Source organism: Pollicipes pollicipes, unplaced genomic scaffold (genome assembly GCF_011947565.3).
Source record: "Pollicipes pollicipes isolate AB1234 unplaced genomic scaffold, Ppol_2.1 Scaffold_6575;HRSCAF=7793_pilon_pilon_pilon, whole genome shotgun sequence".
In the NCBI taxonomy this organism is placed as follows: domain Eukaryota; kingdom Metazoa; phylum Arthropoda; class Thecostraca; order Pollicipedomorpha; family Pollicipedidae; genus Pollicipes; species Pollicipes pollicipes.
The window spans coordinates 40,170-53,784 of NW_023596900.1; the positions used below are offsets into that span (position 1 = coordinate 40,170).

Genomic DNA, 13,615 nt, shown 5'->3' on the forward strand with positions numbered 1-13,615 from the left:
AACACCTTACAAATGTGCAGGGAAAATTGTGTATGCAAAGGTAGGCAGCCCAGATCCTAGGAACCAGTGCACCGATCGCTGTGAAACCTTCCCCCATTGGATGTGCCATGCCTGTTTTCCTTCGTACAGCTTAAATTTGGTTACTCTAGGTCAAGTAAAATTCATCAAATTTCACGAAGTCCAAAATTTTTGCTTGCAGGCAACTCAGTTATCAGAACCTACCGAACCGATCACTGTCAAACCTTGTCCCACGAACGTCAGGTAGGACGACAGTTCCACTGATGCTCGGGGAGAGCAGCGCGGATCCCTCCGGGCCTGATCCGGGCCAGCGGCGGCGCCGTGACGGTCGTCACCTGAGGTGGGCCCACGCTCCACAGGCTTTCCCCATGGATGTCAACAGTAAACATCCGATACGATTGCAGCCGACCCCGCGGCGTTCTAGAGCGCCAGGTCAACGTGAAGGCAGCTTGCCCCACCATCGCCAGGTGCGACCACGTAGGTCCGTCCGCTCAGGCAGCGGTCGTGGAAGTCGGCGGCGGAGATTTCTCCATGCGGGTAACTCACTGAACAGTGAAATAGAAGAAATGGATGCTTCAGGATGGTTGGCATATGAACTTATCTCGTAAAGTCCTTCGTAATCGGTTCTAGCTTCATTTTTGCTTCCGACATCTTATGCAGACATTCGACATCCTATCCGTGCAACAATATGCTGATCGGCTTGCGTACAAGCAAGCGAACCACTCCATTCCAGCTGTCCTATCTAGTTCCGAATGTCTGTGGGTACGAGGGTCATAATTTGTCCCCGGCATCTGGAAGCTCGCGATCATTGGCTGCATGGCTTAACCACTGACGTGGTTGCTTGGACGAGTCCATTTTGCGCATGTGGGGAATTCGCAATTTATTGCAATTTATTTATTCGCAATTATCCACGTTTCGGGTAGAATAGTTCATACATATGTTGATAACAACCTGGTTGCCGACATGCCACCACACCAACATTAATTTTTAGGTCCGCAGTAAAAGCCCGGGCGCGTATTCAAGCCTCGATCCGCGAACACTCCTCGCATTAACACGTGCCCGGTTGGGAGTCAAATTGATCCTGCTAAGGTATTTCCGGAATGGTTTCCGAACGGTGTGGCGAATTTTGGCCAAATTTTGCGTAGCTGCAGAAAATTGAATAGCGGATCATTCGGTTTCAAGAATTCAGTTGCACCGTGTGAGGTCGCTGACCTACGGCAGGTCAAAGTCAGGCCATGGATTCAGCGAAGTCAGCTTCTAGGGAATCATTCAATCGGATGCAAGAACGGAATGGTAGACGAAGCTGGAAGGTTAAAGCCAGGAGTTCGAAACTAGCCTGCTCTATTGCTCTATGGCTTGCTGTTTGTGATAGTTTATTGTGCTCATTTTGAGGGCATTGATGACAGGATCCGCATAACACATCTTCCATGGACCTCTTAAAGGTCAGAATAGGTGACTTACCTAAACTGACCTGACCCAGACCAACGTTTTATTTTGAGAAAACTGCTACCTAGCGCAATCTTTGTCGCGTACTTAAATGCAAAACTCAAAGCAGTCTTGTATGATTTGGGTCAACACGATCTTCAAAAGGTCGAACAGGGTCACTGACCTTACATGAGCATGTGAAATTTTGCTTGGAACAGGTATCTAGGTTTTGGGGGGCACTTTGAAGACCCATCTGAAGTTTGACCTTGTCTGACCTTATTTGACCCTAAGGTCATGATCTGGGAACATCAAACTTTGGCAAACGTAAACGAACGTAAAGGCGAACATACCCAGCGAATTTGGTGTCTAGCTCTTTTAGTTCCTGATATCTCATGGCAATCAAAGTGACCCCCAGCCGAGTAAAGGGTATCCATACGGCCACCCGGGCGTGTGTTAACACGCGGTCGGGTGGGGTCAATTTTACCCCTCCAGTGGTTTTCCGGAATGGTTTCCAAACGGTGCGGCGCAGCTGCGCCAAGTTTTGCGTAGCTGTAGACAATTGAAAGGCGGATCGTTTGGTAGCAAAAGTTTATATGTAACTTGTAAGGTCGCTGACCCACAGTAGGACAGTCAGGTTCTAGGAAATCGTTCCATCTCATGCCACAACGGAGTGTCAGACGAAACCACACATTCCTGAGTTTCTTATACAACACAGCAATTCAATCGACAAATTGCATTGACCTATGGTCCGGTATTATGTCAGACCAAGGTCAAAACTAACCCTGTTTTGTTACACTATAGCTTGTTGAATGAGTTACTTTCTGGTGCTCATTTCTAATTTTACTGATAACAGAAGCCGCATTCTACATCTCCCATGGTCTTCTGAAGTCAGGTCACTGACCTAAAATGACCCATGGCAACATATCGCTTTAGGAGCATACTACTTAGCGTAATCAGATGCACGGGAGGAGCACGATTGTTTTGCATAGGGCTGGTTCGAATCTCAGCAATGCCAAGGAGACAATTTGATCGTGGTGCGTACATGCCTATTGATGCCCGTGACGCGGGCATTAACTGTGTACGCGAACAGACCCAAGTAGCCGAAGCGCTCTGTAATACCAATCATGCACATCGAAGACGGAAATCAACCGACAAGAGCGCAGACTACAGCCAAAACTCTCCAATTTCGTGAAGATACGTGTATATTCCGTAATTATACAATCAGCGCATTGCGAATTAAAAGAAATGTCAAGCACAAACAGATGAATTCCAACTAAATGAACTGGCGTGAGATTATCGAACAGGATGACGGCGGGCCTCGGGGTCACCATCGGACGACCAAGCTTGAAGACGACCACAGAAAATCCACAGCTGATCCGCGAAATGAAGATTGTCTACGGATTTTGAGCACACAGATGTGACTCGCGGCCGATTAGATATGGATGGAACAGTAAAACATTTTGAGCAATCCCTCACACCGCCAACACAACAGGGTGCCGATGAATGAAGATGATGAGACAAAATAAATAAGGCGAAGCTCGCAAGCGTGTGTATGTACGTGACCAGCACCGCGAAATCCCCGGCAAACCGCCACCAGTTAACTGCACAAGTAATAAATCTCTATACAACATCTCGTTTACTTGAGCGATGTCGGTGTCATCAGAAATTATGCATGGAACCAAATTTTTGAAACTCACCCGTTGCGCATGTTCACTCATAATGTTCGTCTCATTCACAAGCTTGCTACCCACACTAGCTGCTGGGCTCCGATTATTCACAGCTGGCGCCCAGTTTGACGCAGTGCGGCGGGTTCGGCAAGGTAAGCCTCAAATTTGCCACTATTGCATCACCAAATCCCCAGCGCCCCACCTGAGCATTACACCCAGCGATGGGCGACACCTGAGGCTGATTCGCAGACGACAATTTCCCCTTCACGAACCAAAGCCATTTCAGCCTTTCCCGCGTTCTGGGAGCCTACAGTTGGCCAGCATCAAACACCTGGCGGCGCTGTGGAGGCTACATTGCCCAGGTGTTCGTCGCTGTGCATCTTCAGAAAGTGCAGAGTCAGTGAGTCCGGCTCCGACCCGGCCCTGGCCACGTGCACCACCGACACGCCCGTGTTGGGCGCAATCCGGTTGGCGTCCGCCTTCTTCAGGTTGCCGTGGTACGTCTCGAACAGGTGGCCGATCAGTTCGCGGATCAGGCAGCCGTGGCTGGTAACCAGCACGCGCGTGCACTGATCGGACAGGTGGTGCTGGCACACGTCGCGGAAAAAGGCGCCGGCGCGCGCGCGTACCTGCTGCTGCGACTCGCCGCCCGCCGGCACGAACTGCGCCACCGGCAGGCCGGCGGCCGACGCGGCGCGCGCCAGCTCGCTCACCGGCTGGTTCTCACAGACGCCGTAGTTCTTCTCGCGCAGCCGCTGGTCTTCTGTGACGGGCAGCCCGCCGGCGACGACGTCGCACGTTTGGCGCGCGCGCTGCAGGTCGCTGGAGTAGACGGCGTCGAACGTGACGCCGCGCTCGACCAGGTGGTGACGCAGCGCCTCCGCCTGCCGCACGCCCAGCTCCGACAGCGGGTAGTCGGACTGGCCCTGGATCAGCTGCTGCCGGTTGCCCTCTGACTGGCCATGCCGCACGAGCGTCAGCAGCAGCGAAGGTCGCAGTTTCAGCAGCTTGCGGGCGCCGCCGGGAGCGTCGGCCAGGTTCATGGCGCGGCGCGGCTCAGCCGGACAGGAGGCGTAGGCGGCTTCGACCAGCCTGAGACGTGCGCCAGGTGACGCGTTAGTGCGATGGCGTGCGATGTTTCGTTCTGAACATGAAAAGCGTGACATGCGTGTTATCGCAGCCGCGCCACATCTGCACATACCCGCACTTGACAAACTTGGTTTACCGGCATGTACGAAAAAACACTGCGCATCTCGATGGTACGGACGAATGCTGCAATACGCTAAATAACGATAAGCAATTAGACGCCCAGTTAACGGGAAAAGTATTATGTAACAACAGTATAAGTAACAACAGGGTGTAAGTAACACAGTAAAAGTATATAAGTGTATAAGTAACCACAGTACGTTTGTGAAGCGGTAATAACATCTTTTAGAGGCAGCCAAGTGCAATGAAAATGTTTTCAAGATGTGAGCATCACAATTTTTACCTTCCCAAGCACCACTATACCTCTCACTTAAGGAGACACGGTGGCACCTCATTCAGTTCAACCGCAGTACATTCCACCAAATACTAGTCATAGTAAGCCTTGTCATCTAAGGTCAGTTCGTAACATGTACAGCTGCTTTGGGATGATCATGGGTGTGGTCAGTGTTGTTTCCTAATTGTCATGTATTTCCCCCAAAAGTATATCGATACCAGCCCCAGTTCAGGCTAGCTGTATCAGGTGAGATGGTGCCATTTTTTGCTTGGATTTCTGAGTGAAGGTGCTTTAATCAAATTGCCGTGTTTCCAGACGTAGCCATGTGGAGAGCAAAGGGGTTATACCCCTGAGTCAACAAGCTACACCAGACCCCGACAATTTCGCACAGTTTCGGCCAAATTCGCTGCATTTCTGAGAAAATTTGGCTTTCCATAAACGACAAATTTTGGCTACGCGCATGGTGTCCTTTCATATGGATTAAAGAATAGTGGGCCATTTCAACACAAAACGCGCTCCAAAACGTAAAAATATTGTCACCAAACATGAAGTCGGGTGAACAGCTCTCCCACAAAGCTATATGATAATCTGAAGTCATCTGATATTTGAGCTCGATCTGAACGACGATTCTGAGATAAGGTCACTTTAATGTTTTACACCAGCAATCCGAGGGTTTTTTATGGTGAGCGGCTTGTTTCATGAAAACGGCAAAATGCACATACTTTATAGGTATGCAGCATGTAAAAATGATGTTTATCTATATACCATTGGAACATTCATGAATTGGACATCATAATGCATATCTCAGTTTTAAATTTCAAACAAAAAACCGAGCCGTGATCTCATAATCTGAAATTATTAAGCTGCCTGACCTGGTTACCGCAAAATAATTTTTTTTAGGCCGTCAAAATAAAACTCATTTGTTGTGAGTAAGTCGTAAATGCTTACCATTTTGAGCCCCTCTCTATTTTTTTAAACATCATGTCGGTGCACACATCTTGTTTTATCGATGGATGCTCAGTGTTGCTGCAGGAAGCATGCACCAAAGCTGGCTTGTTTTCATGGAAATTTATAATACTGTGTTTAAACTTTCTTTGAAAAGTATAGAGGCCAAACATACTTATATGTAAGATGTTTTACAACTGCACACATGCATTCATTCACTGTTGACATTTCTCCCTGTGAATGTTCCATAGTCAAAGATATCAAAGCATCAGATATAATGAAATAAGCCCACCTCTAGCTATTGGTATGCAAGTAAAAAGACTGCTCTAGACAACACAATTTCTCTGTTAAGTAAATCTGCTTCTAAATACATCAATGTTTGGTTGTCGCGACCTCTCGCAAGACACTGATTGAGAGCCAGATGACAGCTGTTAAATCTGGAAATCATGCTCACAAACACCAGACATGAATAACTCAACACTTTTTTACTGACCTTGATGGCCGCATTGCTTATAATGTGACACAACATGAATTATCTTATTATGGCAGAGATAAGCAGGTCTTATGATAAGAGATAACTCAGTAAACACCAGTCAGGTGACATCAGATCGCCAGTTGCTCAAAACTGAAGGCACAACATGCATCATAATCTCCAAATCAAGAACTTCTCAGTGGGTGAAACCATCTGTGCTATCCTGAATTGTATAGCCCTCAAAAGGCAAGTTGTTAAAGCATTAATGAGGGACATTTTTCACACAGATGAGACATTACTTATAGCCTTATTCCTGGGAGAAAAACCAGGAGAATGGAGATATAGATACATAAGTATTTTGCAGCATGCCTTTATCAAAACAAATAGCAAAAAAAGAAAAAGAAAAATGACTAGCATCATTTCACACCATTAGCACTATTTTCCTGGCTTGGAAATGGGTGCTAATCACACAATGGGTCCTAATGTGCATTAGGGAGGGAAGAGACACATTGATGTCCCTCAAAGACCCTGCAAACCTAGGCCAAATTTTTGCAATATCAGCTTGTGTATGGTGCAAAATTTTGCCTGATCTCCTCAACCATTACATGTTATGGACAGTGACAAAGATTTTCACATAGTAGCGGGTACATACCAACGAAAAACATCTTACAGCCATCAAAACAAGTCGTAATTACAATTTTCATTCAATCCGTGTAACTTCACACAACAAACAACGCACTCAAGAGGCCCAAAAGTAAAATGCATTGCTCTTATCGAGAAGTCACAGAGAAACTCGTACCCCACAGTAACATGAACCGGTTGTTATAGGGCCCTTCACAAATCACACAACCTCACCGCCATGAATCGCGATGAAACGCGACAGCCGGCTGTAAATGGCCTTGAGCACAACCGCACGCAACTCCTTGCATAAACACGTAACGACTGCGCCGGTTTCCGCCGTAGTGCGGACAGGGTCTAAAAAAACTGACATATAAAGCAGACACGCGCGATCTCTATAGACCCCTATCTGATCGCCTTAAAACCTTCACCAATCGATTTTGCGTAATAAGAATAGTTTTAAATAGGCAACTTTGAGACTTGAGCTGACGTCAAACACATTTAAAATGCGGAGGGAAGATTTGACATACAAATGCAGTCAACTCGATCCAAGAGCCAACGGGGAGCCATCATAAAGTTCAGGATCGCAGCGTCCAGTGTTCATATCGTCCAGGATCGCGGCGTCTAGTGTTCATAAAGTCCAGAAAGCGTTCAATTCCGTGCCCATGGGGGACGTTTATAAGGTCCAGGGACGCAAAGTCCTGAGTCGCGAAGTCCAGTGTTCATACAGTCCAGTGTTCAAAACGTCCAGTATCCATGGCAACCGGGCTAGTTTGGACTCCTGCCGCTATTTAACACTACAGAAGCATCTTTGAGTCCTGCCGCTATTCCCTTCTGTTGTCAACAGATGGCACAGTCAACCTGGCATTCCACTGATAATCACGTGATGCGTACAGTCAAGCATGGTTACTATAGACACCTGTCGGCCGTGTCCGGCCTGGGCGTGGCCGCGGTCCCTGGGCTCACCGGCGGACTGGGCGCAGACGCGCCGGGCGGCGGCGCGGCCGGAGACATGGCGGCGGCGCGGGCTCGTCGGGGGCCGCTGCGCCTGCGGGATAAGCGGGCTCTCCCGCCGCGCCGCTGCTACCGGGACCCCAAATGCCGGGGTGCACTCGGTTTCTCAGGAGTCCTTGATATTGGTATCGAGTTTTTGCATATTGGGTTCTTTCCACTTGCTTGGAGTACCCCGTGCTGTTGCTGGGGGCTCATATAAGGCGACGCTCCGAGGCACTCGATGCTCAGGGGCCCTCTTCATTGACCTATGGCTCTTTCCTCTTTTAAGCTTATTTGCTGAGGACCCTTCACTTGTCAGAGCTCTCTCTGTTAACCTGCCCGGACACTCTTGATTACACAGGCGTGTTAATTCATGTACACTGATCTTCGGTTATTGCCCTTTGTTGAGGGGATTCTGTACTCCGACCGGGTCCTATATGTTGGCCTGCCGGAGTGCTCCCGGTCGTTCAGGGGTCTCACCATATTGGTGCAAGGTTCTTCTCGGTTGTTATGAAGACCTTCACTGTTCACAGGAGCCTCTTTATTGGTCTGCCACGGCAGTTTCGATTGCTCAGGTGCCGTCCTTATTAATCTCTGGTTTTCCATATCATAAGAAGGCCTACGCCGTTGACGGGGACCTAAATCTTAATAATTTTTATTGAGGCTTTTCTTCCTACCGGCCGATGACTGAATTTGCGGCTGTGCTGATTACGCCGATGAACTCGTTCTTGTCATTGTTGATCAAAATAACTAACTAGGGAGCTCACAAAGTAAGAGGCCCTATTAAGTTTTCTAGCATTTTCGCAGTGTGCATGTGTGGAGATTTAGTTACCGTGAAGTTTACTGCTTCTGATCACTCCAATATGGTGTTGTGTTTGTTCTGGCCGGTGTTTTTGCCCGAATCGCAAAAGGCATTTAATAATGATGTATACATGCACATATGCATACATACATGTATACAACACACACACACACACACACACACACACACACACACACACACACACACACACACACACACACACACACACACACACACACACACACACACACACACACACACACACACACACACACACACACACACACACACACACGATCATTTGCACCAAACCCTGTGAATAGCACAATCAACACAGTAAATCACAACACTGCATGCCAATCACCCAATACTCGCGCCATTCATCGGTGCCTTGTTCCCTGTCCAAGTGCGTTATTTGTGATGCTGCTCCAGAGAGATAATTCAGCAGTTTGATTCATTTCTTGCTTAGAAGTCGTTTGTGGTCACGAACGAGAAATGCATACAGAATGTTGGGTTTCATGGTTTTGTGTGTAGATGGCAGAACTGCAGTGTTTTGTGTAAGCGCTCGGCGCGCTAGGAGAGCATTGTGGCCGGGCTGTACGTGATTTCTTGGTGCCCCCTCCGTGAGGTGCTCTGTGATACGTCGGAGCAAAAATGTTGTAGTTGCACCATTGCAGCATACGGAGCTTTGCAGCAACAGCTGACAGCGGTCAACAGACGGGTAGAAATGACCACGCATTGGAAATCGGTACTTTCCAAACGCTTTATGACGTCAATGGATGTGCGTGTAAAAGGTGTCCCCTTGCCGGATGTTCCATTAGTGCAATTTTTAGATTGGTATTCGGGACGGACCGCGGGAAGGCTCAATGAAGGCTCAATGGGAAGGCACAATGACGTAATCCCTCTTGCTCGTAACGCTGCAACGCTGAACCCGTGCAGAGAATCGACTGGTCAGTCAACGAAATTGCATTGCTTACACGTTCTGGTCAGCAGCTGAAGGGCAGTACGTCTCATCTGGGGTTCCCAGTGGCTTTTAGTCCAGTGATACCCCCAGGACCGTGCGAAGACCCTTTAGAAGGATGCGTCACAACCGGTCCCCTCCTCGATGCGGCTGGCCCTCTAACTGAGACATCCAGCAACGGATCGGCGCAGCGGCCCTCGCTGATGCAAACAGACTCTTTACTGGCACAGGAAGTCCAATCATTGGTATCGAGGTACTAATTCGCCTTATCGGTCTCTGGTTGAAATGGTACAGAGGATCCCTTGCCCGGTTCCGGTGTCCTGGCTGGCCTCTCCAGGCCTCTCCAATGTCTCATTGTACACGAGAACCCCCCTTTGTCATTTATCATGAATCCTCTCATTGTTAGGAGGATCCAGACCAGACGAGGACGATAGGCCCTTTAACATACAAGGGCCCAGCATCGTCCCTATTCAGCAAATGTGCGCCTGGCCGACCTGGGGCTTATTGCAGACACATGGTCTCCTGCTAGGAACTGTGGTCACTGACCAGTAATGTGGGTCGTTCATTGTTTCAGGTGTCCCGACCAGTGCAGGGTGCCCTCTATTTATTGCCCTCCAGTGCAGAGTGCCCTCTATGCCCTCTTTCTATATATCCTGGCATTTAGAGATCTTGGCCTTGTCTCTGCTCGGGCCCCAGAACAACACCTAGGCCCCAGAATAATACGGAACGGACTGTTCGATATGGCTGTTCCCAGTCAGTTGCTTCAAATAAAGACATAGTCACACGGGTTTCCGATCAGTGATAGAGCTGCTCTTACATTTTAGCGTCCGGCCTTCGGGCTGTGGTCCCTCCATACGACCTCTGGCCTGCCCTTCGGACCCTTCCATCAGGCGCCTTCTTCTTTGGCCCCAAAGGTGATCTTCGTCCCCAAGGGACCAAAGAAGGACCTTCGGAACCCATGGGACCCTCATGGCCTAAGGAGGAGGTGGAGGAATTCGTGCTTAATTCGGTTATCCGCGAAAATTAAGCTTTGGGGGCAATTTGAAGTGCCCCTGGAATCTCGCATCGCTTTAAAATGAATGCTTGGGCTGGTTGTGGTGTTCCAATTTAAAATGGGGGCTCATAAAAATAAATGTTGTGATGCCCCGCAAACAATGTACTTGCTGCCTTTTCACTGTAGTAGCCAAACCAAGATTTCAACAGTGTAACCCAGGGCAACTGTGCTGCCCCTGTATTTCGGCGTCCCTTGAAAGGGAAGTTTTGGAGCGCCTTCAATCGTCCTTTCAATTGCCCACTTGCGTTTGGTGTCCCAATGAAATAAATGCAGTGCTGGTCCGAAAGAAAGGTGTCGCTTGGCCCAATGGGCGGATGCAGGATTTCGTTAATGGAGAGGCGCGGGCATTTTGATGACTCGTCGTAAAGCCCCAGTGATAACGTAGGCTGTTGGTGCCTGTTTTCCTGAACGGGGTGCTCCTTCCCTGAACGGTCTGATCCATAATTTTTCCAAAGTGAAAGGCACACCGATTGTTATGCGAGTGGGCATTGGTGCCCTTTTAAAATTATTCGTTTTTGGGCTTTATAACTGGCCCGCTTTTGACTTAGTACCCCGTGGCATTCAAGATGATGTCGCCCTGTAAAAACGGTTTTGTGCCTCCTTGCCCAAGGGTCCGATCCAGGATTTTATCAGGGCGGAAAGCTCGACATAGTTATGACCCTGGCCTTAATTGCTCTTTCAGAATAAAGGGTTAGGGCCTTTCCGGTACTCTCTGGAGTTGGGTGCTTCTTGAAAATAAAGGTTGTGTTGCCTCTAAATGAAGGATTTGGTGCTCCCTCACCCCATGGGCCGACGCAGGGTTTCGTCGAGGCCACGGCACGAAATTCGTGGTGCTCCTGCAGTTTGGTGTCTCATAACAATATACGTTATGTGGGTCTGAAATGAAGGTATTGTTGCCCCTTTGCGATGAGATTTGGTGCCTCTTCAGGGCATCGAAACCTCCTTGAGCCCAAAGGAGAGAGGAATGACCCCATGGCCCTTTTCGCTCCGGACCCGCCCCTGCTTTGTGGTTCCTCAGGATTTGTGTGCCTCTGGAAAATAAAAGCTAAGATGCCCGGTAATAAAGGTTTTTTGGTGCTCCCTCGTGGAACAGGCAGATCTTTCAGAAGATTTTGCTACCCCTTCACCATGATATTTTGTTACCCCCTCACCCCAAGGAACAGGGGGCATAGCCCATCTAACCCCCACCCCTTACCACTCTTGATCCGCCATTGGTCAGGGTCGTTTGGCAATACACACCTCATCGCCTCAAAGCGTGGCCCGTTATTTCTTCCCAATTTGTCATTTGGCTCCTCGCGTAAGCCCCATTTATGTAACTTTGGTGTGGATCTGAACATATACCGTGTTGTGTTTATGACTGCAAAACCCAATTCTATGTCCCGGAAAGTGTTGTTTGTACATGCCATGTAGCTGGTGCCTCCTTTGCACGAGACATGTGTATTTGGCCATGCTGCACCTAAACTCTCCCTACGCAGGCTCTAAGCCCATGTTTCCTTCGCGTCAACAGGTACCCACCAGCGGTTCAGGTACGTACGCGAACAGGTACGCACGCTGTGTTGCTACATACGGGCCGCTGCTAGACGCCTATTGCGTACTGCATCGCTCATCCCGTTACAAGAGCATTTGCAATAAGTGCCGTTCAAAGTGCTCTCTGCTACCCTTGCCCCGAGCACATGGTGTTCCTACCTCCATTACCAAGGACGTAGCAAAACAAGGAAACGAACTATCTATCTATCTATCTATATATATATATATATATATATATATATATATATATATATATATATATATATATAGATAGATAGATAGATAGATAGATAGGTAGATAGATATATATAATATATATATATAGAGAGAGAGAGAGAGAGAGAGAGAGAGAGAGAGATAGATATATATATATATATATATATATATATATATATATATATATATATATATATATATATATATATATATATATATATCTATATCTCTCTCTCTCTCTCTCTCTCTCTCTCTCTCTCTCTCTCTCTCTCTCTCTCTCTCTCTCTCTCTCTCTCTCTCCTCTCCTCTCTCTCCTCTCTCTCTTCTCTCTCTCTCTCTCTCTCTCTCTCTCTCTCTCTCCTCTCCTCTCTCTCTCTCTCTCTCTCTCTCTCTCTCCTCTCTCTCTCTCTCTCTCTCTCTCTTCTCTCTCTCTCTCTCTCTCTCTCTCTCTCTCTCTATCTCTCTCTCTCTCTCTCTTCCCTCTCTCTCTTCTCTCTCTTCTCTCTCTCTCTCTTCTCTTCTCTCTCTCTCTCTCTCTCTCTCTTCTCTTCTCTCTCTCTCTTCTCTCTCTCTTCTCTTCTCTCTCTCTCTCTCTCTCTCTCTCTCTCTCTCTCTCTCTCTCATCTCTCTCTCTATCTCTCTCTCTCTCTCTCTCTCTCTCTCTCTCTCTCTCTTCCTCTCTCTCTCTCTCTCTCTCTCTCTCTCTCTCTCGCTCTCTCTCTCTCTCTCTCTCTCTCTCTCTCTCTCTCTCTCTCTCCTCCTCTCTCTATCCTCTCTCTCTCTCTCTCTCTCTCTCTCTCTCTCTCTCTCTCTCTCTCTCTCTCTCTCTCTCTCTCTCTCTCTCTCTCTCTCTCTCTCTCTCTCTCTCTCTATGGTTGCATTTCCCTTGGTCTTATGCGAAGTCTGGTTCACTGACTTCTGACTTACGCGGTTACGGCCATCGGTTGCCTTGGCCGATCAGCTGACCGTTCGCGCCATTGTCATTCGCGCCAGCTTGCCTGTTGTCAAGCGCCTGTAGTTCGGTGCGCGGATGAAAATGTTCTCATGGCATTCATAATTGGTCGGACAGGGACGTTTTCCGATTTGAATTTCTCAAGCGCCGTAGTCGTCTAGCACCGGACCCCAGACAGATCGCGACTTGTCGCGTGGGAGTCGGCCTTGGGGGGCGGGCTTAAGGTGAGATGAAACAAGGAGCAAGTAAATATGGAAGTAAGCAAGCATTCTTGCCCCACATGGTTGCCATTGTCGACAAAATGAGGATCGCATTTTTACGAAACATCATTGTCGATATCTAATGCAGCAATAAGATAACGTGTAGGGCAGCGAGAGTGGGTGCTTACACATACGTACGACATAACACATGCAAAAGGGATGTCCCCATTAACCACATATTCCAAGCATTACGTGATATGAATTCACACATTCGCACTCTAATTC

The 13,615-nt window shown here is 48.2% G+C and overlaps 1 protein-coding gene across 1 annotated transcript; it reads right to left on the bottom strand.

Annotated features, from left to right (window-relative positions):
* Positions 1–3,433: 3,433 nt before the first annotated feature.
* Positions 3,434–6,788, bottom strand: LOC119106990 (fructose-2,6-bisphosphatase TIGAR-like). Its single transcript, XM_037230334.1, has 3 exons — positions 6,660–6,788; positions 3,812–4,202; positions 3,434–3,772 (listed from the first exon to the last, which is right to left on the bottom strand). The coding sequence occupies exons 2-3, from the start codon at positions 4,151–4,153 to the stop codon at positions 3,434–3,436; spliced, it is 681 nt and encodes a 226-aa protein (XP_037086229.1). The 5' UTR covers positions 4,154–4,202; positions 6,660–6,788.
* Positions 6,789–13,615: the final 6,827 nt, after the last annotated feature.

Excerpts from the sequence above, each read along its gene's own strand:
- LOC119106990 (XM_037230334.1), bottom strand. The coding sequence starts at position 4,153 with ATGAACCTGGCCGACGCTCCCGGCGGCGCCCGCAAGCTGCTGAAACTG. Across the intron at positions 3,773-3,811 it reads ACCAGCCGGTGAGCGAGCTG|TTCGTGCCGGCGGGCGGCGA; the intron begins GCGCGCGCCGCG and ends CCGGTGGCGCAG.